At 53.0% G+C, this 27,155-nt stretch overlaps 11 protein-coding genes across 11 annotated transcripts; 5 read left to right on the top strand and 6 right to left on the bottom strand.

Moving 5' to 3' along the window:
* Positions 1–719: 719 nt before the first annotated feature.
* On the top strand, positions 720–3,710 carry BZA70DRAFT_242233 (uncharacterized protein; the record flags this gene model as incomplete). Its single annotated transcript, XM_064910560.1, has 2 exons — positions 720–3,011; positions 3,117–3,710. The coding sequence occupies 2 exons, from the start codon at positions 720–722 to the stop codon at positions 3,708–3,710; spliced, it is 2,886 nt and encodes a 961-aa protein (XP_064765844.1).
* A 7-nt stretch (positions 3,711–3,717) lies between these two features.
* BZA70DRAFT_307726 (eukaryotic porin/Tom40) lies at positions 3,718–4,839 on the bottom strand. The gene is made up of 2 exons (XM_064914838.1): positions 4,663–4,839; positions 3,718–4,592 (listed from the first exon to the last, which is right to left on the bottom strand). The coding sequence occupies exons 1-2, from the start codon at positions 4,768–4,770 to the stop codon at positions 3,837–3,839; spliced, it is 864 nt and encodes a 287-aa protein (XP_064765843.1). The 5' UTR covers positions 4,771–4,839; the 3' UTR covers positions 3,718–3,836.
* A 757-nt stretch (positions 4,840–5,596) lies between these two features.
* Positions 5,597–8,048, top strand: BZA70DRAFT_285077 (uncharacterized protein). The gene is made up of 5 exons (XM_064913669.1): positions 5,597–5,818; positions 5,869–6,108; positions 6,162–6,478; positions 6,531–6,745; positions 6,901–8,048. Exons 1-5 carry the CDS (start codon positions 5,635–5,637, stop codon positions 7,586–7,588), a joined length of 1,644 nt encoding a protein of 547 aa, XP_064765842.1. The 5' UTR covers positions 5,597–5,634; the 3' UTR covers positions 7,589–8,048.
* Positions 8,049–8,501: 453 nt separating this feature from the next.
* On the bottom strand, positions 8,502–9,518 carry BZA70DRAFT_94013 (SUMO conjugating enzyme Hus5). The gene is made up of 3 exons (XM_064915558.1): positions 9,335–9,518; positions 8,901–9,275; positions 8,502–8,825 (listed from the first exon to the last, which is right to left on the bottom strand). Exons 1-3 carry the CDS (start codon positions 9,370–9,372, stop codon positions 8,762–8,764), a joined length of 477 nt encoding a protein of 158 aa, XP_064765841.1. The 5' UTR covers positions 9,373–9,518; the 3' UTR covers positions 8,502–8,761.
* A 997-nt stretch (positions 9,519–10,515) lies between these two features.
* BZA70DRAFT_93967 (uncharacterized protein) lies at positions 10,516–12,134 on the bottom strand. The gene is made up of 3 exons (XM_064915557.1): positions 11,690–12,134; positions 10,850–11,633; positions 10,516–10,774 (listed from the first exon to the last, which is right to left on the bottom strand). Exons 1-2 carry the CDS (start codon positions 11,988–11,990, stop codon positions 10,879–10,881), a joined length of 1,056 nt encoding a protein of 351 aa, XP_064765840.1. The 5' UTR covers positions 11,991–12,134; the 3' UTR covers positions 10,516–10,774; positions 10,850–10,878.
* Positions 12,135–12,986: 852 nt separating this feature from the next.
* Positions 12,987–15,538, top strand: BZA70DRAFT_285063 (putative nucleoside transporter). The gene is made up of 2 exons (XM_064913668.1): positions 12,987–13,745; positions 13,859–15,538. Exons 1-2 carry the CDS (start codon positions 13,466–13,468, stop codon positions 15,445–15,447), a joined length of 1,869 nt encoding a protein of 622 aa, XP_064765839.1. The 5' UTR covers positions 12,987–13,465; the 3' UTR covers positions 15,448–15,538.
* Positions 15,539–15,786: 248 nt separating this feature from the next.
* On the bottom strand, positions 15,787–17,427 carry BZA70DRAFT_93964 (uncharacterized protein). Its single transcript, XM_064915556.1, has 2 exons — positions 17,008–17,427; positions 15,787–16,921 (listed from the first exon to the last, which is right to left on the bottom strand). Exons 1-2 carry the CDS (start codon positions 17,184–17,186, stop codon positions 16,126–16,128), a joined length of 975 nt encoding a protein of 324 aa, XP_064765838.1. The 5' UTR covers positions 17,187–17,427; the 3' UTR covers positions 15,787–16,125.
* Positions 17,165–19,878, top strand: BZA70DRAFT_93936 (uncharacterized protein). The gene is made up of 2 exons (XM_064915554.1): positions 17,165–17,627; positions 17,857–19,878. Exons 1-2 carry the CDS (start codon positions 17,575–17,577, stop codon positions 19,619–19,621), a joined length of 1,818 nt encoding a protein of 605 aa, XP_064765837.1. The 5' UTR covers positions 17,165–17,574; the 3' UTR covers positions 19,622–19,878.
* On the top strand, positions 19,879–22,029 carry BZA70DRAFT_93937 (major facilitator superfamily domain-containing protein). Its single transcript, XM_064915555.1, has 2 exons — positions 19,879–20,380; positions 20,436–22,029. The coding sequence occupies exons 1-2, from the start codon at positions 20,136–20,138 to the stop codon at positions 21,877–21,879; spliced, it is 1,689 nt and encodes a 562-aa protein (XP_064765836.1). The 5' UTR covers positions 19,879–20,135; the 3' UTR covers positions 21,880–22,029.
* A 149-nt stretch (positions 22,030–22,178) lies between these two features.
* Positions 22,179–23,660, bottom strand: BZA70DRAFT_242168 (DnaJ domain-containing protein; the record flags this gene model as incomplete). Its single annotated transcript, XM_064910557.1, has 4 exons — positions 22,179–22,498; positions 22,664–22,877; positions 22,936–23,412; positions 23,475–23,660. 4 exons carry the CDS (start codon positions 23,658–23,660, stop codon positions 22,179–22,181), a joined length of 1,197 nt encoding a protein of 398 aa, XP_064765835.1.
* Positions 23,661–24,171: 511 nt separating this feature from the next.
* On the bottom strand, positions 24,172–26,725 carry BZA70DRAFT_285059 (uncharacterized protein). The gene has a single exon (XM_064913667.1). It carries the CDS (start codon positions 26,402–26,404, stop codon positions 24,518–24,520), a length of 1,887 nt encoding a protein of 628 aa, XP_064765834.1. The 5' UTR covers positions 26,405–26,725; the 3' UTR covers positions 24,172–24,517.
* Between the last annotated feature and the right edge of the window lie 430 nt (positions 26,726–27,155).

The raw sequence follows: 27,155 nt of genomic DNA, 5'->3' as shown, positions 1-27,155 counted from the left end.
GCGATGCTGTCAAACAGCGAATTCTCCTCTTCCTCTGCCGCGCCCTCCTTCTTCTTCTCGGGGCTCGTTTGCGAACCGGAGAAGATACGGCCGAAAATACCTTTTTTGCTGTCGTTGCGGAGAACCGCGGTCGTGCTTATGCTCCGGGAGATGTATTGGCTCGCGACTTGGAGACCGTTAGCATATATAGTAGAGTAGAGTAGAGAGATAGATACATACTAGGAAGCAGAGCACTACTCCGATAACGCAGAGCACCAGGTGCAGCAGCAGCCAAACACCTCGACGCCGTCAACGCAGCAGCAGACGACACCATCATATACCTCTTCCCTTATTCCAAGACTATATATACACACACAGCAGATACTATATTCTCTGCTTACTATTGCCACGAATTACTACCACCGTCTCTGTTCAATTGCTCTGATAGTCAGCGGTAATTCGGAATGGCTCGGGGACGAACTGAAGTGCAAAAAAAATGAAATTTGCGTGAGGCGGAGGGCGGAGTGTTGGTGGCGAGGGGTTTGTGGCGCTGTGAGCGAGATCTGAGCACTGATGTTTGAAGTGAGGATCAGAGGAGTAGGATTGAATTGTGGTTGTTTTCTGTTGAGTGTTTATTGATGCAGCGTGGTTGAAGTAGTATACTATAGAGGAAAACACTAGCAGCGATGGAGAAAGAAGTTGACGAATCAGGGAGCAACAGCTCCGCAGAAGAAGTGCAAATGGACGTCGACGAGCAGCAGCAACAACAACCAGAAGACCATGAACTTGAGATCGACGCCGAGAAATTCGCAGATCTGCTCGAAGCAGTACTGACAAACAAGTACAAGTACACCGCGCATGCAGAGTTGCTTTCGTTTCTGAAACAGGCGGGACCGGAGAGTCCGCTTGCGGACGAACTGCGCGAGGCGCGAGAGCGGATGGCGGGGGTGTTTCTTATGGATTCTGGGTTTTGGAATTCATGGCTTGACGACGAGGAAGCTGCGCGAGAGCGGCTGCGAGAAGGAGAAGGGGTTGATGAGGATGGGGAGGCGGTGAAGTTGCTGGAGGTGTATACGAAGAGCGTGGATGATCTGGTGTCGGTGCAGCTTTGGGAACGGTATCTTGGGTTCTTGATTGGGGAGTATGAGAGGGAGAAGAAGGAGGGAAAGGATGAGGAGGCGCGAGTGTTTTCAAAGGCGGTTGTCGAGGCGGAGACGGTCAGGGCTGTTGATGCGACTCAGTACTTGATCCCGGATGTGAGTACAAATCTATATTCACAATCGAGAGACTGGATGCTAACAAATACTCTGCAGAGCCACAGAATCTGGAACATCTACCGCGACATGAAACTCGAGGACTTAGCAGCCAAACCAACAATCGAAGCAATCGCCCTCGTCAAACGATACTACCTCTCTCGCCTCAAGATCCCACACGCAGCCCTCTCCGAAACCTTTTCGGACTACTCGACCTTCATCACGACCTACGCGAACGACAACTACGAAAAAGAGCTAGTGGCAGCAAACAAGCTCGTCTCTGAAACTAAACAAACGCTCGCAGTCCTGCAGCCGTACGAAGATCACTTGGCAGAGCACCCAGACGATCTGGGGGTCTGGTCGCAGTACATCGACGCGTCTCTCGCGCGGCCGAAAAAAGTCCTCAGCTTTGATCTCACGAAAGCAATCTACGAGCGCGCGATCGCAAACTCGCCGACTAGTGCAGCAGTGTGGGATTCCTACGTGCTGTTCCTGCTCGACCATGACTTCCAATACGACACTGTCAACGCCGTTCTCGCGCGCGCGGTCCGCGCGTGTCCGAAATCAGGCGCGCTGTGGGCGCACTTTATCCGCACACGAGAGCGCTTCGGCGCGTCGCCGGACGCGATCGTGGAGCTTACGACGCAGGTGTTTGGCGACGATCTCCTGTCCTCGAGCGTGGAGGACTACAGTCTTGCCGTGGCGGCGTGGCTGGCGTATATCCGGCACCAGTCTGCTGAGGTGGGCGAGGAGAGTGCGTACTATGCCGAGGTGGATAAGCAGGTTGATTTGTATCGCGAGAAGTTTGGGAATGAGTCGAGCAGGCGGGATCAGAAGTATGTGATTCCGCAGCTATATATAGCTTCGCTGACGGCGCGGGGCGAGATCGGTCGCGCGCGGGAGGAGTGGGAAGTGTTGACGAAGAAACACGCGCGGGAAAGCGAGTTTTGGATGAAACGGTTTAGCTGGGAACGAGCGGTGTGCGAACCGCAAGGGGATCATTTGACGCCAGCGGGGGTGTTGACTTCTGCGGTGGGGGTGAAGAGTATCGATCAGCCTGAGCGGGTGTGTGATGCGTTGCTGGGGTATCAGAGGGAGGTGGGGAGTGCGTTTGCGATTGAGAAGGCGGAGATCGCGGTGAAGAAGTTGATGAGGGTTGTGCAGAAGCGGCGGGCGACGGAGGCGGCGGCGGCGGCGGCAGCAGCAGCAGCAGCGAGTAAGACTGTGAAGAGTCACACGGTGGACAAAAAGAAGACAGAGGAGGAGGAGGTGGAGGAGGAAGAAAAGCCCGCGACGAACGGAAAACGAAAAGATGCGCCGGTGCCTACTGCAGAGGTATCAGTAAAGAAAGCCAAGACAACGACATCAGCACCGGTTCGAGACCGCGAGCATTTATCGGTGATTGCAGAGGGCATTTCAGGGGACGCTACGGAGAAAGAGGTGGCTGCGTTTTTCAAGGACTGCGGGGAGATCATCTCGATGAAGTTGGTGAGCGTGGATGGGCAGACGACAGCAACCCTTGAATTCGGCAACGACGAGGACGTTCTGTCCGCTCTTACGCGGGATCAAAAGCCCTCCACTGTCGGAAGTACAATAACAGTGCGCAGAGCGATAAATTCAACGTTATGGATCACAAACTTCCCGTCAGCGGCGGACGAGGGATATATCCGCGGCCTGTTTGAAAAGTTCGGCGAGGTGGTCGACGTGCGGTTCCCGTCGTTGAGCGTGAATACGAAGCGGCGGTTTTGCTACCTGCAGTACGCGACCGCGGAAGCTGCTGTGCGTGCGCAGCAGGAGTTGGATGATACCCCCGCGCCGGCGCTGGTTACAGCCGAGGAGGAGAAGGAGAAGGAGGAGGAGGAGGAGGAGGAGGAGGAGGAGGAGGAGAAAGCAGAAGCCGAGAAGCAGCCGAAGCAGCAGCGCAAGTTGATTGTGAAAATAAGCGACCCGAGTCAGCGACGGAACCGGCAAGGCGCGGTGTACGAGGGCCGGGAGCTGTTTGTGCGGAGTATCCCGTACTCGATGAAAGACGCGGACGTGCTACAAATGTTTTCAAAGTACGGCGCTGTCGAGCGCGTGCGTCTTCCGACTGCGACGGGGGGCGGCGGGAGTGAGAAAGTGTTTGGGAATCATCAGGGGTTTGGATTCGTCACTTTTTCCAAGGCGGAGGAGGCGGAGCGCGCGCTGGAGTTGAACTTGACAAAGGTGGGGGATCGGGTGCTCAGTGTTGTGTTGGCGGAGGTCAAGGCTCCTGCATCTTCTACAGACCATCATCAGTCCTCTCAAAGAGGCCGAGGCCGAGGCAGAGGCAGAGGAGGAAGGGGACGAGGAAGGATTGGTAGCCGCGTGAGCCGCGGCGGGGAAGGTTCAGGAACCGAAAGGGGAAGTGCAGGCGGAGATAAGTCAGCGACGACGACGGTGATGTTTGTGCCGAGGGCGGTGAAGCAGAAGCAGAAGAGTACAGAGGCAAAGGAGTAGGATGTATATATATATATAGTGTATTATCTTATCTAGGCATTTTCTAAGCATACAAACCAAAAGAATATTGATTCATGATCCATCTAAGCATTTCAAGAATATCAAAGCAACTCAAGCAGAAGAGGCTTAAAACTTAGCGACAGGAGCAGCGGACTCGAAAGAGAACGAAAGACCGGCCTTGTGGACGGGATTGTTGAGCTTCTGGGTGTCGACGGAGACACCGAATCCGAGCTTGACGCCATCCTGGAGGGTGTTGGTGTAAGCGAGGGTGAGGATTCCCTTGTTTGAGATCTTGGCCTTGGAGAAGGAAGTCGGTCCGATCTTGTACTGCGAGGCAATCTCAAAGTCGACGGCCTGGGCGGGCTCCTTGGAGTTCCAGGTGGCCTTGGTGGCGACCTGGACGTCGTCGGAGGCCTTGGTGTAGTAACCGGCGGAGAAGACGGAGAGCTTGGAGGTGGCCGAGGCGAAGACGGAGTAGCCGGGGCCGGCGTAGCCGACAGCAGCGGCGTAGCCCTTGACGGCGCCGGCGGGGATGTCGTACTCGACCTCACCGCCGATGGTCGCGCCGGACTTGGCGAAGGCAAAGTCGGACTTGAAGGTGGGGCCCTTGAGGAGGTCGGCGAAGATCTTGGAGGTGAAGGGGCCGTGGGAGTAGTTGAAGGTGACGTTTGCGCCACGGGAGCCGGCGGAGGGGACGAAGGTGGTCGCGAGCTCGGTCTTGAGGCCGGGGGCGAAGGAGGGGAGCGCGAACTTGGTGGTGAGCTTGTTGTCGGCGGTCCAGCCCTGGGTGAGGGTGACGCCGGAGACCTTGTCGGGGAAGGAGGCCTCGAAGCCGCCGGAGATGGCGCCGGAGGGCGAGGACTTGCCGTTGGCGGAGAGGACCTGGGAGGATGTTAGATGTGTTGTAGGAGGAGGAGGAGGAGGAGGAGGAGGAGGAGGAGGAGGGACTTACGACGCCGTTGGGGACCTTGCTCTTGACGGAGAGGGCGACGGGGGCGGAGTGGTAGAAGCCGCCGTTGATGAGGTCGTTGGTCTGCTTGGGGATTGAGGAGTAGGACATTGTGGAGATGTGATGACGAGAAGAGGAGGAGAAGGATGGAGGGAAGAAGAGGAAGAGGAAGAGGAAGAGGAAGAGGAAGAGGAGCGAAGAGAAGACCGGGGAAATGAACAGAGCGCGGCGCTGCAGCTTCCGCACCGACTCAACTACAGCTTATAACTACGCAATTACTGCGAGAATAGAGGTGATTTCTACATCAATCGAATCAGAATTGTCTGAATAAACAGGTTATTGTATTTATATTTTCACAAAAGACGGAGAACAGGAGCAGCATAAGTACGCAGAATCACTGCGGTTGCGTCATAATAACCTTGTTCGCCCAACAAACTCAATTCCGCACATGCGTCTCTGCGTGCGCTGATTCGCTGTTGGTGTTGTGGTGTTGTTGTGGTGTTGTTATATGTGTTGTTGTATGTGTGTTATATGTGCTGTTATTACATTTGTTGTTGTAGTAATAGAATAGTAGTTTATTGTATTAATGTGCGATGAGAGGATTGACTGTGTTGTTCTGTGTCTGTTCTGCTCTTTGCTCTCTGTTGCTCTTCTCTTACTTTTCTCTTCTTCTCTATTGACTACTTCTGTCTGCCAACTGCTTCTGCAATCAGCTTCATTCAACAATATCTGCTAATTAACCTCATTAATCCTCTCTGAATCCCTCTTCTCTCTTCTACTTCATCTCTTCTACTCTGCTCTAAGTCATCTGCTCTACTAAATCCATCCCCAAAATAACACTCTCACTCTCTATCTCTTCTTCTCCTTAAACTGGTACCCAAAATACCACACCTCAAAACTAAAATTTATCAAGGGGCCATCTCATCGCAATACTCACATCCTCTACCCATCTTCATACTCAACCCACCCTCAACCATGGACTACGACAGAAACCGCTCGCGATCCCACCGCGAACGGTCACCGCGGGACAGAGAACGAGAACGAGACCGCGACCGCGACTCCCATCGCTCCTACCGCGATCGCTCGGCTTCCCCCCGGGCGCACTCTAGACACGATACCTCTGCTGAGGCAAAGAAGAGGGATGCCATCGCTGCTGCTGGTGCGTCTTCTCTACCTCTCTCTATGAAATACTATACTAACAACCCCCAGCTGCTGCCGCGGAGAAGATCAACGCGCAGCTACAAGCAAAGCTCGGCGGTGCGGCCCCGTCTGCATCGACTCCATCATCTACTCCTGCTCCTGCTCCTTCTGGTCCGATCCGAGCTACAGAAGAGACCATGATTGACGAAGGAGACTTTATTCGCGACATTGAAATCAACCACCTGAGGAATCGGTATACCCTAACCAAAGGCCAGACGCAGGCCATGATCAAGACCGAGACCGGAGCAGGTCAGTATCTTTACTCTCCCACCGACATCTCATCTTCTGACATCTTATAACAGACGTGACCACTCGTGGACGATACTACCCCGACCCCTCGATGGCGACCGAGAAAGAACCAGCGCTCTACCTCCACATCACCGCCCAATCAAACGAAGCGCTCGAGAAAGCCGTCGGGCTTATAGAAGACCTCATGAAGCGCGACAACATGCCCCCGCGCAGAGACCCTTCTGCAGAGTCCGGAACTCCCCCGGCTGCTCCCTCTGGTCCTTCTTACTCCAACCAGCACGGTCCTCCTGCTCATCAGCAGTACCACCAGGACGACCGCCCGGGACAACAGCGTTTCTTCAACGACCGACCCCGCGGCGAATACAGACCTGTAAGTTCTCCTCATTCACCAACTCCTACTCACTCATACTAACACACACCAGCGCCAACCCTGGATCGAAGCCAAAGTCCCGATCGGAATCGACTACATCGGCCCCGGCTTCAGCGTGCGCGGCAACATCGTCGGCGCGCAGGGCTCCAACGTCAAGCACATCCAGGCCGAGACCAGCTGTCGCGTGCAGATCAAGGGCCGCGGATCCCAGTTCATCGAGCAGTCCACCGGCCGCGAGAGCGACGAACCGGTCTTCCTTCATATTCTGTATGTATTTACTAAGATCTTTGGTAGCGTGACTAAATTCCATCGACTGTTCTCAATACCTCTGTCTTATTCTTTCTGTCATCGTACTCTTTTTTTTTTTTTTTTTTTTGATTTTTTAAAAACTGACATATAGCTCCTTCTTCTTATTTAACAAGTGGCCGTGACCAAGAAAGCGTCGACAGAGCAGTCGGTCTAGCTCAAGATCTAGTCAAGACCGTCAACGAGGACTACCTCACCTTCAAAGCCAACCCGCGACCCCAGCAACGTCGCTACGACGACGGCGGCGGCGGCTACAACAACAACCGCGGACCCCGCGATGGCGGCCGTCGCGATGATCGATACGGCGGCGGCGGCGGTGGGTATAACAGCGGCGGATACGGCGGCGGGGGAAGAGATGACCGAGGAGCTCCTCGACAACAGTCTCCTGACCACGCGGCCGAGGCAGCTGCTGATGCTTCAGCCAGCCAGCAGCCGGATTACACTGCATACTACGCCGCTGTTGCAGCGGGCCAGGACCCGTATGCGGCTTATGGAGGGTACGCGGCCTATGTGCAGTATTATCAGCAGTATTATGAACAATATTACGCGCAGCAGGCCGCGGCGGGTCAAGCACCTGCGGATGCTGCCTCTGCGTCCGCTCCTGCCTCTGCACCTCCTGGTATGCCAGCCACGAGTGCCGGCGCCGGTGCCGGTGCTCCAGGCGCTCCTCCCGGTGTTCCTGGCGCCCCTGGCGCCCCAGCGTCTTTCGGCGCCCCGCCCGGCGTTCCAGGTACAGGAGCTCCAGGGGCTCCCGGCGCTCCTCCAGGAACAGCAGCATACCCGCCACCTCCGCCCGGAGCATAACCATATTCCAGTACGTTCTGCGCCGTCCAGTACATTTCACGACAGGGTAGGGCCCTCTTCTTTGTGTGTGTGTGTGGGTTTACAAAAACGGGGTTTGAAAAGTGTAGAAAAGGTCTTGGACGGAGATGCTTTAGTGATTGAGGTTTGTCTGTGTTTTGTATAGTATTGATAGTTTGTGTGTTTGCGTTTATGTTTGTATTTGTGTTTGTGTTTGTGTTTGTAGTGTACGTTTCAATACACTTATCTCCCACGCCCTTGTCGGTGGTTTATCTGTTTAGCATACGCTATGTAAGTTGAGCATTTACATCTTCGTGTCTCCTTTTTTCTAGTCTTTTCTGGTTCTTTTTCTTTTTCTAGTTCTTTTTCTGGTTCTTTCTGGTTCTTTTGCGGAGGAGAGAGGGAGAGAGGGAGAGGAGGGAGGATGAGTGGGTGTGATGAGGAGAGGAGAAAGGAGAATAGAGGATGGGTGGGTGGGATGGGGAGGGATGGAGAGGGGGATGAGTGGTGTCTTGTTCTTGTTCGTCTTCGTCTTCTTCTTCTTCTTCTTCTGCTGATCCTACTACTACTACTCTAACTACAGCTACAGCTACACCACAACGAAAAGAGTCTGCTATAAAATCCGGGGTGTTCGTTACAGCATCTATCAGGTTCATTCCTGGTGGCGTACAGCAAGAGGCGGGGTGTATAAACTCTCCATCCTCAGATCTGTATTCGTAGTTGTATTCGGATTAGTAAAAAGTAGCTCAGTAAACTTGTTTTTGAAACGCTGATAATGTCGTGTATCTGCAGCAGAGCTGGAGCAAAACGGATGACTTTTGTCTCTTGAGAGGATTTTCGAGGTCGAAAATGGACAAATTGTATGAAACTGCATCGACATGTAGTAGTTATGTTCAGATTAGTATAAAGAAGCTCACGCAGTGACGATCACAGTACACTTTTTTGAAACGTTGATGATGTCGTATATCTGAAGCGGAGCAGAAGGCACTATCTCAGTAGTCGCAAATGGAGGTCGAAAATGAACAGATGTCGAAAAAAAACAAATTGTATTAAACTGCACCGACAACAAACAAAAGTAAAGAAAACAAAAGTAAAGAAAACTAGAGTAAAGAAAGAGCTAAAAGTACATGCCACTACTCAACAAACAAAAGACTGCTCGCTATCGCCGGATATTGATCATTGTGTCGCGTATTCCTTTGATTGGGAGCGAACCCTCCGGTCGTAAAGCGCTCTGTCTCTCCTATATCGTCGTTAACTCCAACCCATGCACGAATAACAAAAAAAAAAAAAAATAGTAGAAAATAGAGAGACATACTTGAATGCGTTAAACGCGTCCGCCTGCGCGGGCGAGTCCGGGTTCGGATCATTAAGCAGATCCTGAATCCCCAGCAAAATCTGCTTAATCGTAATCGCAGGCTTCCACCCCTCGTCCTCATTCAAGATCGACAAGCACACCGTCCCAGACGGATACACATTCGGATGCCAGAAATTCGGCGCGAACTTGCACTTTGGCGGCTTGGTCGGGTATTCTTCGGGAAAGGAGATGGTGAGGGTGTAGGTGCCGCCTTCCCAGAGGGTGCCTTTTTTGCCTGGGATGCCGACGGACCAGTTCATGAGGTCGAGGCTGCCGTCGGGGGATTTGTTGGGTTTGGCAAAGAAGCCGAAGGGGTGGTCTTTCCGCCATTGTTTTCTGGGGGGGGGGATTAGTGAGAGGAAGAGAGGAAGAAGGGTGGGTGGGGATTGACATACCTCTCCTCCTGCAATCGATTCAGGCATAAACTCGACATCTCTAGATCCTCCTCAATTATACTATTCTATAACAATATTCACACTCTTCAGCAGCAGCACGCACACTGTGTAGCAACACACAAATCGCGATGGCAAATCGTTGGATGATGTTGATAGAAGAGAGCTCGGAGTTTGGTTGGGTGGGTGGGAGAGGGTGCTGGGTTATTCTCGTGCGGCTCGTTGGTTGATTTGGCGGTGATGGCGACTTCACATTAGTGCAGCGCGAGGAGGAGAAGTAGTTATAGGCGAGGTGTGTTGCTTTGAATTAGAGAGAAAAGAAGAGAAAGGAGAAGAAGAGAAGTAGGAGAGAAGATAGAAAGGAGGAGAGGAAGGGGAGATGGAACTACGATTCTGCAGCGAGAGATCGTCAGCAAGGACTTAACTTGATATCACCCCGCCTGAAGCTGTACAGATCAGTGAGGAAGATAGGCAATTTACTCTGTCGGAATTATGACTGAGAATGAAAGTGGAAAGAAGAAAGATACTGGATAGGGCGACTTCTCCACCACGCCCATCTACGCACGTACAAATATGAGAACATTTCACCTTCAATTCCATTAAACACAAAAGCAACAACAACAAACATCATAGAAAACAAAAGCGTATAATAAAATACAAAGACTAAAGTACAAAGCAGACACCAAAAGCCGCTTGACGAAAACAAAAGTGCCGAGAGAGAGAGAGAGAGAGAGAGAGAGAGAGAGGAAGATGGATGTGGACCGAGGACGGAGGATAAAGAGTAGAGCTGACTTGTGTGGAGATAAGTGTAGAGCTGAGGAGTGTAGAGCGAGATGAAAGAATAGAGAGTTGTGTACACAGAAAATACACGGGGACAAGGAAGAAGGAGTGGCCATATCTGAATGGCGTTCTGCCACGATCTTGATCGTGAGCTGTATGCGCTACGGTGCTGGTGTCATACTTCTGTACGACAATAGCACGACAGTAGCGGTGATACTGAAGTGAATAGTTGAGGGCGTGTACACAAAATACACGGGGACAAGGAAGAAGAGTGGAATCGGGCCATTATCAATGGCGTTCTGTCACGATCTTGATCGTGAGCTGTACGCGACGACGGCGCTGGTGTCATACTTCTGTACGACAATAGCACGACAGTAGCGGTGATACTGAAGTGAATAGTCGAGGGCGTGTACACAAAATACACGGGGACAAGGAAGAAGAGTGGAATCGGGCCATATTCAATGGCGTTCTGTCACGGATTTGTTCGTGAGCTGTATGCACTAACAGTGCGCGTTGGTATGAAGTGTCATACATAGAGGGTAATAATAAGATAACAGTAGTGATAACAGTAGAGTAGAATCGGATCGGGGTGATAATAGTATAGTCTCTCCATAGCTCAGAAGGAAGAGATAAAGAACAGTACAGTCAGAGTCAGGTAAAAATCTGGAAAAGTCAGCGGTGGATTGATATAAGAGGAGGTAAGAGGAGGAAAGAGGAGGTATAAGCACAGAAACATACACAGGTCCTTGGAATAAACAATACGACGACTAAGCAGACGGCTGATTAATTTCCTTCAGCGGCGGCCGTTGCGGGATATGTAGAGCATCCTCGATCGCCAGCAACCGACTCGAGACCTCCTTCTCCCACTCGTTAAACCGAGAAGCAGTCTGATGGACATTCACCGCCATATTATAAATCTGCCCCGCGAGCACAGACGCGTGCTGCTCGGTATAGTGCTTAATCTGCTCCTCGAGCCCCTCCGCAAGCTTCAACTGATGCACGTCCGCGAGATCAAAGTACGCGGCGAGGCGCGAGTACAGCCTGCTTCCCTGCGCCTCGAGGTGTTTGGGCAGTTCGCCGTTGAGCCATTCGGAGAGTTTGTTGATGTGAAGCATGACGTCGCCGCGGTAGGTGCAGAGCTCGTGCGAGAGTTTGCGCTTGTTTTCGCCGATGAGGAGACGGTGCTCGTAGGAGCGGAAGCGGGAGTTTTCTTCGAGCTTGTGGATTTGTTTGGAGAGGGCGTCGAGGGGGGCATTGTCTGGGTTTTGCGGAGAGTCTGAGCGCTGAGCAAGACCTGAGTTCTGAACAAGATCTGATGTTCGGACAAGATCTGATTGCTGGACAAAATCAGATCTTTGAGCAAAAGAGGCATCAAGACGGGCAGAGTGATCGCGCAGTTCGAGGGCGAAGGCGGTAAATGTCTGCTGCAGAAGAAGAGAGTGCTTTGCGTCGCGGTCAGCTGCCTGCGCTTTAATCTCTGCAATGATAACTGCGAGGTCTGAGCGGGAGGTGTTTTGGGCGACTGGGATGTTAGCGTTGAAGATGTGAAGATGAGATGAGAGAGATGTGAGGACTTACATAGTTTAGTCGGGAGAAGAGCGGTTTTGTAGAGACAGGAGAGGGTGAAGCGCAGGAGGGGAGTGAGAGCAAAGAGGATGTAGAAGGAGAGTAAGAGCCACATGGAGATAAGGCAGCCCTGGCGAGAAAACACAGGATATAGACCAGAAGAGAGAAGGATGGAGCGGGCGTCGAGGAAGATGCGGAGCGGGTGCGAGGAGGCAAAGCGGGCGGGCCAGGGGATAGCAGCGATAGCGGCCTTGATGTAGAAGAAGGTGGTAGGCCAGCGCTCGAGTTGGGGGAGGAGGAAAGAGGCGATCATGTAGAGCGCGAAGAGGGCTGAGGAAGAGGTGGGGATGGTTGCGAGGAGGGGAGAGAGGCGGGTGCAGCCGAGGGAGGAGAGGTAGCGGGAGGAGGAGGTGAAGGTGCGGTGGATGGCGGAGAGGAAGAGGAGGAGGTAGAAGAGGGAGATTGCGGAGACGGAGGCGCAGGAGATGAGGGAGTCGCGGGGGGAGGGGGGAAGTGGGTGAGGAGGAGCTGGAGGATGGACCAGATGTGGGAGGAGACGGGGCTGGAGAGGAAGGGGTTTGCGCCGAGGGAGGGGAGGTAGATGAAGCAGAGGAAGCGGGCATCGGCGAGGGCGAAGAGGAGGGGGTTGAGGGCGAGGGAGATGAGGGTGGGTAGGAGGAGGAAGTCCATGGTGGTAGTGGTAGTGGTAGTAGTAGTGGTGGTGAGTAGAGAGAGAGAGAGAGAGAGAGAGATGCTGAAGCGGGCTGGTTATGAGCACAGTAGAGCACGTGACATGGAAGAATAGAGTGTGCGAGGCTGAAGGGTAGGTTTGCTAGCAGATCCGCTAGTAGATTAGTAGATTAGTAGATTAGTAGATTAGTGGAGTAGAGTAGAGTAGAGTAGAGTAGAGAACAAGAACAGTCGGGCATATGCGAGCAGAGGAGGATAAGAGGTTGGCGGGGTATGTGGGGCAGATAGAGGAGATAGAAAGAAGTAGGAGAAGGCCGATGAGTGTAGACTACTCTACTGAGTAGTGAAGTAGTAGTAGTAGCAGCAGTAGTAGCAGTAACTAGTATTAAAACACGGCCATATCCGCGAACAGACAGCTAATTAACAACTGTCACTCTTATTCCAGTCAATCCTTCTTCTCTTACTCAAATACACTAAAACACAAAAAGACACTAAAAGATAAGGAAAGAAGCAGAAAGATACAAAAGCTGCTGCGGTGACTGAAAATTAAAATATTTTTGTTTCTTGGCGCCGATAACTGTGACTTTGGACAGAAGAAGAGTCCGAGTCAAGTGGGCCTTGCTCTTCTTCTCTTCTTCTCTTCTTCTTCTACTATTACTTCTTCTATTACTGCTTCTTCTTCTGCTCTTCTTCTCTTCTTCTCTTCTTCTATACCACTATTATTGTTACTACTACTTCTCTTCAATCTCATAAGCACCCCCGTGGCGTCGCTCGGCCTTGTCCGCCTCCGCCACCGCCATTGTCTCCCATCGGTGGCGCCGCCTCCTACGACGATCAAACTCTATCCGTGCGGCTCTAAACCTTACTCGCTTCTCCGTCCTCCTCCTTCCGTCCTCGCTTCCGGTCTCTGTCCTCTTATCTTTCCTCCTCCCTATTTAACCTCCTCCGTCCGCCCTCCACTCCTCTGCCTGCTCTGCTCTTGTCTGTTTCGGCGATTCTCCCTCTCTTCTCCTTCCCTTCTTCTTCTCTTTTCTCTTCTCTCTTCTATCTCCTCTCATCTCTCATCTCCCATCTCCCATCTCCTCATCTCTTCCTACCATGGGCGTGGCTGACATAGTCCACTCCCTCAACCTCAAGGTCGCCCGCTCCCCGGTCGGCCGCTGGTTCAGACTCGAGAACTCCGGTTCTCGTCGCGAGCGCACCGGCGCCTTCTTCTTCACCGAAATCCGCGCCGGGCTCGCTACCTTCTTCGCCATGGCCTACATCATCTCCGTCAACGCCTCCATCACCTCCGAGTCGGGTGGAACCTGTGTCTGTAATGGCACTACCGATGACCCTACCTGTGATGCTGATACTGATTATATGGCCTGTGTTCAAGGTGTGTCTTCTTCTTCTTCTTCTTCTTCTTCCTCTTCCTCTCCTCTTCCTCTCCTTCCTCCTCTCCTCCTCCTCTCTCCCTCTCTGTATAAAACTTTTCTAACTCAAACTCAGTCGTCAAGCAGGACCTCGTCACCGCCACAGCCGCCATCGCCGCCCTCACAACCTTCTGCATGGGTCTCTTTGCAAACCTTCCCATCGGCCTCGCCCCCGGCATGGGCCTCAACGCCTACTTCACCTACCAGGTCGTAGGCTACCACGGCTCCGGCTCCATCTCCTACAAGCTCGCCGTCACCGCCGTCTTCGTCGAAGGTTTCATCTTCATCGGCCTCTCCATCTTTGGCATCAGGCAATGGCTCGCCCGCTCCATCCCCACCACCATCAAGCACGCTACTGGTGCCGGCATCGGTCTATATCTCACATTCATCGGTCTCTACGGCTCGGCCGGTCTCGGTGTCACCACCGGCTCGACGTCCACCCCCGTCGACCTTGCCGGCTGCGCGCTCGAGTACCAGGGCGACGCTGATCTCTGCTCCGAGCACCAGATGTCGGACGGCCGCATGTATCTCGGCATCTTCCTCGGCGGCTTCATCACCGTCTTTTGCATGCTCTACCGTATCAAAGGTGCCGTCATCATCGGCATCGCTATGGTTTCAATCGTGTCCTGGCCTCGTCTGAGCCCGACTACATACTTCCCTTACACCACCGATGGCGACACGCGTTTTGATTTCTTCAAGAAAGTCGTCACCTTCCACAAGATTGAAAAGATTCTGGCCGTGCAGGAGTGGAATATTGGCTCCATCCCCGGCGGCACCGGCGAGTTCTGGCTCGCGCTCGTCACCTTCCTCTACGTCGACATCCTCGACACCACCGGTACGCTCTACTCGATGGCCAAGTTCGCGGGATACATGAACCCCAAGACCGGCGACTTTGAGGGCTCCGCGGTCGCCTACATCGTCGACGCGAGCGGCATCGTCATCGGCTCGTTGTTTGGCACGCCGCCCGTGACTGCCTTTATCGAGTCCGGCGCCGGTATCTCCGAGGGCGGACGGACCGGCTTGACGGCTATGACTACCGGTATCTGCTTCTTCATCTCGATCTTCTTTGCGCCTATCTTCGCCTCGATCCCGCCGTGGGCTACTGGATCCACGCTCGTGATTGTCGGCGCGATGATGATGGGCGCTGTCGCTGAAATCAACTGGCAATACGTCGGCGACTCGATCCCTGCGTTCCTGACGATCGCAGTCATGCCGTTCACCTACTCGATCTCGTACGGCCTTATCGCGGGAATCCTATCCTACATGCTCCTCAACATCGGCGTGTGGCTGATCGACAAGCTATCAAAGGGCCGCATCACGCCCGAGAACTACGAAAAGCGCGAAGGCTGGACGTGGCGAATGGCAGTCGGCGAGGACGACGAGTCCGAGATCGACCCCACCCTTCCCTCGACCTCTGCCTCCAAGCCCAAGCGCCTGACGCCGCTCGAGATCATGACGGTGTTTTTCCCGCCGTGGCTGACGAGGCTGGTCGTGCATCGCAAGAAACGGTTCTGGGAGGAAGACGAGGCGGAGGGCGCGCGGGTGATTAATAGTAAGGAGATGCGGGACGATGGCGGGACTGTGATTGAGACGATCACGACGTCTGAGGATGGACCGTCGTCGTCGAGTAAGGAGAGCAGTGCTATCAATGAGAAGGCGGAGTAGTTATGATTGTTTTACGGTAGTAATGGTTGATTTTACATCTTAGCAGTAGCAGTAGCAGCAGCAGTAGCAGCAGCAGTAGCAGCAGCAGTAGTAAACCACCAATCACCACCACTGAAAACTCAGCAAAGACCAGAACCAGACGCATCCAGAAGTCCGACGAGGCAAAGTTTATGTTGAAGAAGTGAAGTGGAGCTCGGCGAGGAGCTGAGTTATAAGGTTTAGCCGGGATGCGGAAGAAGAAGTTCCGGATGGAGATGTGCCGTCTTAGATATGGTCCTAGATATGAGATGATGTCTACATATGAGTATTCTATAGACAAAGAACTAGTAACTACTACTTGACGAGTCAAGATGAAGAACTACAGCAGATCATAGTAATCACAAGTAAAGTGTGGCGGCGCGACTCATCCAACCTAAAACGCCTTGTTCATCTCGGTAATCCTCTCCTCCTCCTTCTTCCTCCTCTCTATCTCTTCTGCTTCCGCGACTACTGCAGCAGATTACACTTTGTCTGGATGTTGATGTTAGGAACTGTAGGCAGAGCAGCTGCTGGTGAAATCTTCTCTTTGCATGCTATGATCGGATATCTTGCTCGGAAGTGCACTCTAGAGTTCGGCTTCTGGGTGGTCAAAGCCATGCTTTTTGTTTCCTCTTCGAGAATCCACAAATCTAGAGAAGATTACAAAACAGCCATCGCATTAGGAGGACTAGCAACCCCCCCCTCAATAATCAAAGGCTGCGACGTCACCAAAAAACTCCACCGCCCAACCTCCTCACACTTCTCCGCCACCCTCTCCAGATCCCACAGCTCCCCGATCGGCATCCCCCATCCCGCCAGAAAAACCTCGTGCAGGAGCCACGTCCATCCCTCGGAGTTCTTCCGCGGCCACGCTTCAAACGACAACGTATCCGTCGCGACCGCGGCAAACGACCGGGTCCAGAACCAGCGCGCGCTGACTTCGTTGCATTCGACGCCGATATACGCCGCCTCGGCGCCAGTCCGCTCGGCCACCGCGCATTTCTCCTCATGCGACAACTCGCGGTACTTCTCCACCAGCCCAGTACGCAGGATAAACAGATCGCCCTCCCGAAACTCGAGCCCGCACTCCTCCGCAATCTCCTCAATCTCCGCAATCGTGATCTCGCGCCGCTCAAACGGCGACACTTCAATCCCCTTCCTCTTCGCATACCGACACCAATCCACAAGCACGCCCCGCGTAGCCACCCCCTTCCGCGCAATATTCTGGATCCCGTTCTTGTCGTTTGCTTCCGCGCCGCTGATGTCCGCGTTCGTCACGCCGTTATAGTACAAGTACCCGGATTGGTACGGGAAATGACGGAGTGAGTCCCATTGCGAGGTGCTTTGGGTGTTGATCCGGATCTCGTCGTCGTTGGCGTAGCCGCGGGCGAGAAGTTTGTGTTCGTAGGGCACGCGGGAGGGGATGAATGGCTTTGCGATCGCGTCGAGGGGAAGACTATTCTCATATCATCAGCCCCGTCTCCTCCTCCTCCTCCTCCTCCTCCTCCTCCTCCTCTCATAAAAGATAGAAGAGCAACATACTCGAGAGGAATAGTAACCCCCAACTTCACCTCCGCAACAGCAGCCCGCGTAACCGCAGGCGTAATCAAATTCATCGTGCCCAGCTCGTCGTCCGCGCCATACAGTCCCCACGCCGAGTACGGCGGATCTCCCTTCCGCAGCGGGAGTTCTGAGAAACTCGGTCTGCGCGGTCGCTCCATTCTTTCTTCTGTACTTTTAAACACAGCAAACGTCGTGGAGAGTCTGCTTATCGGCGACGATAACGCACGTGATTTACATTTTATTGTAGGGTTTTGTTGATGATTTTGATAGGGTGTGATCACGTGCTTGGAGCGAACCCCCACTTCTACCCCTCACCTCCAGTCCTTGAATCTGAAGACCAACTGTAGAGGAGATAGAGAGAAGGAAGAAAGGGAGAATGAGAGTATCTGTGAAGCCGACGGATGGCTGATTGACTGGCCTTGCCTTGCCTTGATATATTCAGCGCGGACGGGGTAGACACCACCATCGTCATCTCCAGATCTCAGTTTATGTTCAAAGTCCGTTGCCTCTCCAGATCTCGTCGATATTAGATATTCGATCAACAACATGAGTTTTCCGCGCAAAAGAGCTGCGGTGGCCTGTGACTTTTGCAGGTTCAAGTGCGTATATACTACTACTACTTTATCTGTTTGTTTGGGGGTATGAGGGAGGAGTCGACGGCACGCTCACATCTCGGAGCAGGAAACGACGATGCGACGGCCGACAACCTGTATGCTCCAACTGTCTTCACGCGCGCGCAGACTGTGTATATCAAGAACTTCCTATTCAGCGGTACCTCTCCTCCACCTTTTTTTTCTTAGTAGTGTCTGCGGTGCTGATAGTGTATAGCTTCACCAACGACCAACCTCCCCCCAGAAACCTCGAAGACAGGCTACAAACCATCGAAGACCTCCTCGCAAAACACGAGCAGCTGATCCAGAATATCACGACACTGCAAGCACTCAACGCGGCTACTGCTGCTAGCAGTAGCAGCAAACACAGCTCTCCGCATGACGACGGACCATCGCCGTCACAAATCTCCTCCGCCGCGAGTAATAACGGGCAACAACATCTATGGCCCCATCCCTCACTCTCCGCCTCCCCGGACTCGCCGCACCCCCTGCCTCACAACCCAGTCTTCTATCCCTCCGCAGATACAAACCCCGACGCGGCGCCCGCCTTCACGATCCCAACCAAACACGACACGATGGCAATCCGCGTCCTCGCGCTCCCCCAGATCCGCGCGCTCGTGGGTGACTACCCACTCGACTACTTCTACGACATCGAAGTCCGCCGCCCTGTACCTTGGGACACCACACCTCACTCCACCTCCACCGCGCACGTCGAACTCCCCGCGCTCAATCGCAAGACGTGCGACGCGCTGCTGGCGCAGTTTGCGAGGAAAGTGCATGTTCATCATCCGATTGTTGATACCCGCGAACTCGCGAGAGTTTGTGAGCGCGCGTGCGAGGACGGGCTTGATTGGACTCTCGAGTCTGCGATCTTGATGACCGCGCTCGCGCTCGGTGCTGCCGCGACAAAACACTCTGACAACAGCCAGCAACAACCTGCAGGGATTGAGTACTTTTCCCCAGCGTACAGAATCATTTGGGCTGCTTCCGCGGCAGATTTAAGCGCAAACACCGCTGTCGCACAGGGGCTTGTGCTGGCGGGGTTGTATATGGCGTACATTGTCCGGCCGATTAGTAGTTGGAAACTAATCCACGCCGCGTCGACGAACGTGCAACTCGGACTCACCAGACTATCAAACGCGCGCGCGAGCAGCGAGAATTCACCTTCTAATCCCGCAGCAGACCCGCGCGAGCTCGAGATCCGCCTCTTCTGGAGCTGCTTCCTAATCGAATGCGACCGGCTCGCTGAATTCGAACTTCCCCGGTCCGGAATCGAGTCGATCGTCGACGACATGCCGTTACCCACTATTTCCTCCGACCCCGTCGACCCCGCGATGGTGTATTTCCTTGCCGAGATCTCAATTCGGAGATTACTCAACCGCGTGCATAATTCGCTGTACACTACGTCCTCCGGGAAGAGGAGTTTGCATTCGTTGCTGAAGATTTGTGATGAGTTGAATCGGCAGCTTGAGCTTTGGTATGATTCGATTCCCGAGGTCGTCAGACCAGACCTATCGCTCTCTCCTTCTTCATCATTATCCGCAGACGACGAGGAAAACGACCGCGCGCTCGTGCTCAGGATAAGATACTACGCCACCCGGCACATCATCTTCCGCCCCTTCGTCCTCCGCGTAATCGACCCCTCCCTCCCGGCCTCCGAAACCTACGGCCCGCACAAACCCCGCGTCCTCGAAAACTGCCACCGCTGTCTCGACAGCATCCGGCGGTACATCCACAGCGCGGGGTATATCCTGCGCCACCCGTCCCCTTACACATGGACGCTTTCGCAGAGTTCGTTGGGCGCGATATTGGTTGCTACGGCGGCAAGCGCGGACGAGAGTGGCGTGTTGAAGGGGTGCGTGGGGGATGTGGGGGAGTTGAGGGATATCGTGCTGGGGAATATTAGGCCGTGGAGTGAGGAGGGGAGTAGTATCGCGAGCGTGGTTAGAATTTTGGAACATATTCAGTGGCGGCAGGGTTAACTTCACTACTACTACTACTACTATCAACAATGTTCTATTCAGGATTGTTCTACTGTGACAGCCGGTACTTGAGCGAGACTAGTTATTAAGAGCGAGAGGGTGTACTTGCTGTACTATTCAGACATCTATTGAATATGATATCGATTACTCCGCTCTTCCACTATTTATGCTTCCTTTCAAGCCACCTCCCAACCCAGTCTTCTAAAGAGTCTTCCATCAGACCCCCCTTCGCTCTGAATAACTACTACTATCGCTCAAGCACTAATCGTTACATCTACTCTACTTCATCCTCCTCAGTAACAAGTCACTCTAATGCATAAAGCAAAACTCTGAATCACGTGCAGATACGGTCTGGGTATCGGACGAGAGTGTAAGCAATCAGGCCGGGCCGGGTACGAGGCCCTTAGAGCCGATAAATAAGTTCTCTATCGATAGGACGGCTGATGTTGAACACAGAGGTTGTTATACGTACACACAGGTTCTCAAGGATCAGAAAACTGCTGAGAGGATAAGAATGTCGAGTAGTAGGAGAAGCAGTGAGAGTAGTACTCTTGAAGAGAAAACGGATGTGGTGTCGTCGGAGGAGGAGGACGTTGTTGATGTTGTGGGTGAGGAGTCGGGGTTGCTCGGGTTTGCGGGCGAGAAGAAGAAGAGTGAATATGGGAGTCTGATGAGCGCGGAGGGGATCGTGGAGGAGGAGTTTGAGGATGAGTATGCGTATCAGGCTGCGTTGATTGATGCGAAGATTAAGAATGGAGAGTAAGTGTTCTTGTTACTTCCTGCTGCTGAAGATGGGATGAGCTGACGAGTTTAGACCTGCATGGACGGAAGAAGAGGAGAAGAAGGTGCGGTTCAAGACAGATGTGCGAGTGATGATCCTCGCGTGCGTGATGTTTTTTAGTCTCGATCTCGACCGCTCGAATATCCAACAAGTTCTCTCCTCCGACTTTCTCCTCGACACCCACATGACGACAAACGACTACAACCTCGGCCAATCGCTCTTCCTCATCTTCTTTCTCTCGCTCGAAGTCCCCTCGCAGATGATGAACAAGCGGTTCGGTCCCGAGCGCTGGCTGCCGACAATCATGACCGCGTGGGGCGTCGTCTCTACCGTCCAGGTGTTTATCCAGGCCCGCCCGTTCTTCCTCGTCACCCGCGCCGCCCTCGGGTTCTGCGAAGGCGGGTTCGTCAGCGGCCTAGCATTCTACGTCTCCTCCTTTTACAAAACCGACGAACTCTCGGTGCGGCTCTCGTGGATCTGGGCAACCCAAGCTGGAACAAACGTCCTGTCAGCGCTCATGGCGTCCGCGATCTTACTAATGGACAACGTCGGGCGGCTGCGGAACTGGCAATGGCTGCTTCTGCTAGAGGGATTACTAACGACCGCGATCGGCGTCGCGACGTTCTTCCTCATCCCGTCGCTCAAGACGCCCGAAATCGCAAAAGTCTTTTCCCCTCGCGAAGCCGTGATCCTGCGCGCGCGCGTCGAGCTCGACGACCCGTCGAAGCGGAACCAGAGCAATAAAGACGTCGGGAAGCGCCAGACCCCGCGGATGGCGTTCGCGGCGATCTACGGCGCGCTCACGGATAAATACCTCGTCCCGATCTTCTTGCTCGGGTATATCGGCTTCATCCCGTCCGTCACGCTGCGGTACTATTTCCCCATCAACATGCGCGTGCTCATGTTCAGCACGACCGCAATCAACCTGCTAATCATCCCCTACGCAATCATAAACATCATCTCGACGACCTCCTTCTCCCGGCTCTCGGACTTTTACCACACCAAGTGGATCTTCGCAATCCTCTCCGCGCTCTGGGTCTTTCCGAACCTCATCTTCCTCCAATTCCTCCCGTTCTCCGCCAGCAGATGGTGGCGCTACGCGTCCTACACCGTCACGCTCGGATACCCGTACTACCAACCCATCCTCGTCTCCTGGGTCTCCGCCAACTCCAACGACCCAGACCGCCGCGCGCTCGCGCAGGCAATCTACAACATCGCCGTGCAGCTCGGCAACCTCACCGCCGCGAACGTATTCCAGGAATCCGACGCGCCGCAGTACACGAAAGGGTACTACATCCTCATCGCGCTGAACGTGGCGTCGATGGTGCTGGCGTTTGGGATTATGGGGTATTATCGCGCCGAGAACAGGAGACGCGAGGAGGTGTGGATGAAGATGACGGAGGTGCAGAGGGAGGAGTATCGGAGCGAGAGTGGGGATCGGGGGAATTTGAGATTGGATTTTAGGTTGAAGATTTAGCTGTTTAGTCATTTGTATATTCCTTTTCTATTGGAGCGTGGTGTTTTTAGGTGTGGAGGGGTTTAATCGATGTAATGATGTATAGATAGAGCAGAAGAAAAGTCTTTGATCAACATAATGATACACATCCTCTTTTCAACAGCGCAAGAGACGGGAAGCTATATACCAAGGCATCGACTGCTCATGCCGACTACCAGAAGATATATACACATAACTAACAAACAAATACAGAGCAGAGTATTAAAAGAGAGGGAGAATAAATAAATGATCCGGAACTCCTTAAAGTGGTGATGAATGATTTAAACCGTCATGTGTGAAACCCCGTGCTCGACCGCGTCAATGTACTCATCCGAATACGCGTCCTCATCCTCCTCCTCAGCCTGTCGACTACTTTCACCGGCAGGCTGATCGAGCCCCATAGCTTTATTCTCCTTCTTCATCCTCCGCACGACGTCCTTGACCATTTTCAAATGCTTCTTGCTTTTCTCGTGTGATTCCATTTGCTTTTCGGACTTGAACGTCTTGTTGCAGATCACGCATTCAAAGATTATAATGTCGTCGTCGTCGTCGTCGTCGTAGTTGTCGCCGGCGGGGTCGGGCGTGCCGGGCGTGTCCGGGTCTTGGATTATTGTTGAGGTCGTGGTGACTTGTGGGAGCGGCGCGTACGGGTCGTTCAGGTCGATTGTAGTCTGTTCTTCTTCCTCTTCACCTTCCCCCTCTCCTTCTTCCTCATTCGTCGGCGGAGGCGTCCCACTCTTCCCTCCTTTCTTCTTCTTCTTGTTACCATACCCATACTCCTCCTCCCAAAGCTGCTCGTCCTTCGCCGACGGCATAGCCCATTCCTGTTCCTCGTAATCTTTAAACCGCTCGCGATGCGCTGCACGTGCTCGCGCGGCTTGCTCTTTCACCCGCGCCGCCATGTCTTGCTGTCGTTGTTCGTTCTCGGCCGCGGGACTTTTACCCCGCGGATCTCGTTTCCTTATGAATGCGACAAAGGCCTAGATGCTGTCAGTAAGAAAGTAAAAAAGTGGATAAAAGAGAGAGGGGGGGACGTACTCTGACTGTATCGTTATACTCGCGCTTGCCGGCATCCCGCAACTTCTTATTCTCCTTCTCCATCGCTCTCCTGACTCTTCGTTCAGGCGCGGCCGCAAGATTGTAAGCATCACACCACGCGAACGATTTCCTTGTCGAGAACGCGCTCCAGGCCGAGTAAAAATACTTGACCTCCTCATTCCACGCCGACTTTGAATTCCCAAACTCCGGCAGCCGAAGCTCGTTTGGTTCGTTGTCCTGCTGCTCGGACTCGGCAAACTCGACTTCTTCCTGCGCGAGCTGGGAAAACACGCGGCGCGCGATCGAGAAGAAACCGATGTCGGAGTCGTCCATGATTGCGAAGAGACTCGGGTCGAAGAAGCGGAGAAGGTCGGCTATCGTCGTGCCGGATTGGAAAGAGGAGGCGCCGGCGGAGGTGGAGGTCGCCGGTGCTTCGTCGCGGAGGATCTGTTCGCGGTGGGAGTCATACCATTCCCTCTATCATAAAGTCTTAGCAACGATTACATCTGCAGCTCAAACACAATGGGTGAATAACAAACCTCGTCGGGATCAGAAAGAATCTCATAAGCCGCCTGCACGAGCGCAAACTTCTGCGTAGCTTCCTCGACGTTATCCATGTTCTTATCCGGATGGAGCAATAGCGCCTGCCGCCTGTACCCTTTCCGAATCTCGTCCGCGGTAGCGTCGCGGCGGACCTCGAGGAGCTCGTAGTAGCATGTCTTCATCTTCTCTGTCTATGTGTTGTAGTAGTTGAGGAGGAGTGAGTGGTGGGAAGAGTATGATGAGATGAGATGATGATGATCTAGGCAGACAGACAGCAAATCCGAAACCAGGACCGATTAAGCAGCAATAACCCCCGCCACCCAAAAAAAATAGAACAACAAAAATAAACAGAATCAATAAGAAAACAAAGAGATTTTCTCTGAGTTAACAGTTGTTTTCTCTCTTTGCAGTTCCTCAGCACTGCTCTCGTCTTCGCCGTGTTCTGATTATTTTTTTTTTTGTTTGGCAATCACTCAGCTCAGCTCACTCGCAGCTGACTTCGCAGCCTCTCTGAAAGTTTAAAGTAAATAATTAAAAATAAATATAAAAATAAAAATAAACTTTATCTGCTCTCGTTGGTTCTTACAGAATCAGCAAATAGAGTTTGGAGTTTAAAAGGTTATTGGGGGATCCAGAACTGGTGAAGAGAAGGGATGAGATCAGATCAGATGATGATTCTGTATCAGATGAGAGCGAAGGGGGACTGTTGTGGGTGTTGATGGAGTTGAATTGGTGGTATAATGAATGAATGAATGAATGATAATGTTGTCCATCTTTATCAGTTTATTGCCTCATTCAGCATAATCTCAAGTAGACCTTAATCTTCGTCGCCCTGCACAATTTAAAGACAAGCACTTCACATCTCATCCCACCACTCCAAAACAATGCAACGCTCCGCACTCGTCACAAGCTCAACTTCTCAATAATACAAACAAAATTCCCAAACACCACACCCGCGCCATCTTTTCATCATCATCACCACACCCGCTCCACCCTATATCTCCAATCTCCAATGCTCACTCACTCCTCATCACCATCCTCACGCGCTTTTCTGCGCATTATTCTTCTCCCTGATCGCGCTATACTCCGCCTGCGTCAACCTCGTGCGCGGGAATATCCGCGCATACACAACATTGTTTGGATGCACAAACTGCATATGATCCGGATCGTACCGCAGCGTGCGCAGGTGCCGGTTGATGTTGCCCTTGGTCGCGAACGCGTGTCCGCAGCGGCATTCGTAGGCTTCTTCGTAGTCTTTGCTTGAGCCGTTGGACTCGTCGTCGTCGCTGTCGTTGGCGCTGTTGTTGTTGCTGTTGCTGTTGTCGCTGCTGGTGCTGGTGCTGTTGATGCTGTTGTCATTTTTGCTGTTGCTGACGCTATTGTCGTTGTTGTTGTCGCTGTCTTCGATAGGTGGCTCCACGAGCTTAACCCTCGCCGGATCAGTAACAACAGACCTCCCATTATCCATCTTCCTCGGCTTCGCAAGCGGCACCGGATCAGAAAGAATAGACCGCCCGTTAACCTGCAGCGAGTTATTCGCCGGCACCATCTCCAGCGTCGGAAACGACCTTGCCAGCGGCGCCCGTCGCATCTTTGACGTCGCGATCTTCGACGACAACGTCCCGTTGCTCATGATCTTGATCCGGCGGTATTGGAACGGCTCGTCTGTAGGCTTGGGCGGCTCGGTCGGGATCGGGTTTTCAAAGATCGTGCGGCGACGAGTGAGGTCGGAGTATCGCAGTCCGTCATACGACATGGTCGGCGAGTTCATCTGTGGTACCAGCGCAGGTGGCGTTATAGGCGAGGTAGTATTCGGGCGATAAAAACTCTCTGGCGCGGTCGACACAAACTGATTCGCGGGCAGCACTCTAAAATTCCCATCCTGCGCAGGGGGCGACAAAGACGGCATCTGGCTCGGCACCATGATCGCCGGAACATGCGGAGAAGTAAGCGGATGAGCCGGGGTGTGTTGTAGAGCTGGTACCGAAAGCGGTGGCTCGTATAGAGGTAATGGCTTGCCGTACGCGTTCGGATGGGGATAGGCAGTCGGTGTAGGTTGCGAGTAGAAAAACGACGGGGTTTCTGTAGACAGCTGGGGCTGGTACACGTTGCGGTACTGAGCCTGCTGCTGCTGCTGCTCAAGTCTCACCCTCAACTCCTCCTGCTGCTTTCTCTGTCTTTCCATAAGCTCAAACCGCTCCTGCTCCTTCGTCAGCGCGGAAAGCGGCAGTTTCTTCTTCAACTCGTCGTGTCGCTTTTTTCTGATTTCGTCGTCGCCTGGATCGCGCTCGACAGCCGGTTTCAGTGCAATACATATATTCCGCCGTTTCTGCGCGTTGCCGCTGGCGTCGAGTGGACTGCCGTCGCCGTGACCAGATGAGGATGCTGATAGTCTTCTTTTTGTGCCGCTGCTGCCGCTTCGCTGCCCTTGTTCTCCTTCCTGTTCGGTGTCGTCCTTCTTTTGCTTGTCGTCCTGTAGTAATTCCTGTACTTCCTGCTCTAACTCTTGCCGCTGCTGCTCCACTGGTCGCTGTTGCTCGCTTTTCCGTTCCTTGTCCACTGCTTCGCCCTCCTGTTCCTTCTCCCCGTTACCACTCTTCCCCTCCTGCTCCCCCTGCTCCGCCTGCTCCGCCGCCGGTCTCGCGACCTCAGCCTGCCTATTCAATACCTTCCCAACCACCCCTCTCGTCCTGCGAAACCGATGCCGTGCCCTTATCTTCCTCGGCGCAGCCATCATCCCCGCTTCCGCCCCACCACCACCACCACCACCACTTCCGCCAAACGCAGCAGTGTTGGCACTGCTACTCGAGTAATCCGTCAGAGGAGTCGGCTGCGACGAGGAAGAGGTTGATGAGGCGGATGGATTGCTGCTGGTGGTGGTGGTGGTGCTCGCGGCTTGAGCATTTTTGCTGGACGTGGACCCCATGTTTTCGTCTTCCCTTCGAGTTCTTCTTCTTTTCTGTTCTTGACTGTTTTGTAGACGCAACAAACCCGCTATAAGCCAATCCAAAACTTCCAAAACTAAACACAGAGATAAAGCCAGCGACACCACACCTATAACCCTCAAGCAAACCCAAACACTAGACTTGAGCTTGAGCAGCGACGAGACAGCGAGCGAGCGAGCGTTGTGCCGGCGAGAATCGGCTAACCATAAACTTGGGTCAACCCGGGTTCGTCGACTATAAGCGACCCGGGGTGTCACGCATAACTCGAGGGCCGGGTAATCTGTTTAGTATGGAGAGAGGGGATGGGTCGGGTCAGAGTAGGTTTCTTCGTTATGCTCGAGATTGGTTTTTTTTGTCTTCGTGGCTGTTTGCAGAAGAATATGGTATTTTAGTATTATAAAATACATATAAAACAGAATAACAAGAAAGAAAGAAGAGCATAGTATTTCAGTATTATAAAATACATATAAAACAGAATAACAAGAAACACAAGATATTCAAACAATATCCAAGCGTATCTCTGCTCGAGTGCGCGTATTCCTCCCCCACGATAAGTTTGGCTTTTGGCATTTTTAATCTTATCCTTCCGCATCCATGGCTCGCTATGCATTTCAGAGAGAATAAGGAAATCCTATTAATTCCTGCTCCTCAACCACATTTCTCATCATCTTATGCTTTGATTGTGTTTGGAACGGGGTGAGGGTGTGAGATTAGGATGTTGAGTAGTCTGTT

The sequence above is a fragment of the Myxozyma melibiosi genome (genome assembly GCF_037950935.1).
Source record: "Myxozyma melibiosi strain Phaff 52-87 chromosome Unknown BZA70scaffold_15, whole genome shotgun sequence".
NCBI classification, from domain to species: domain Eukaryota; kingdom Fungi; phylum Ascomycota; class Lipomycetes; order Lipomycetales; family Lipomycetaceae; genus Myxozyma; species Myxozyma melibiosi.
The sequence above is the reverse complement of the archived record's forward strand: the minus strand, read 5'-3'. Positions and strand labels throughout refer to the sequence as shown.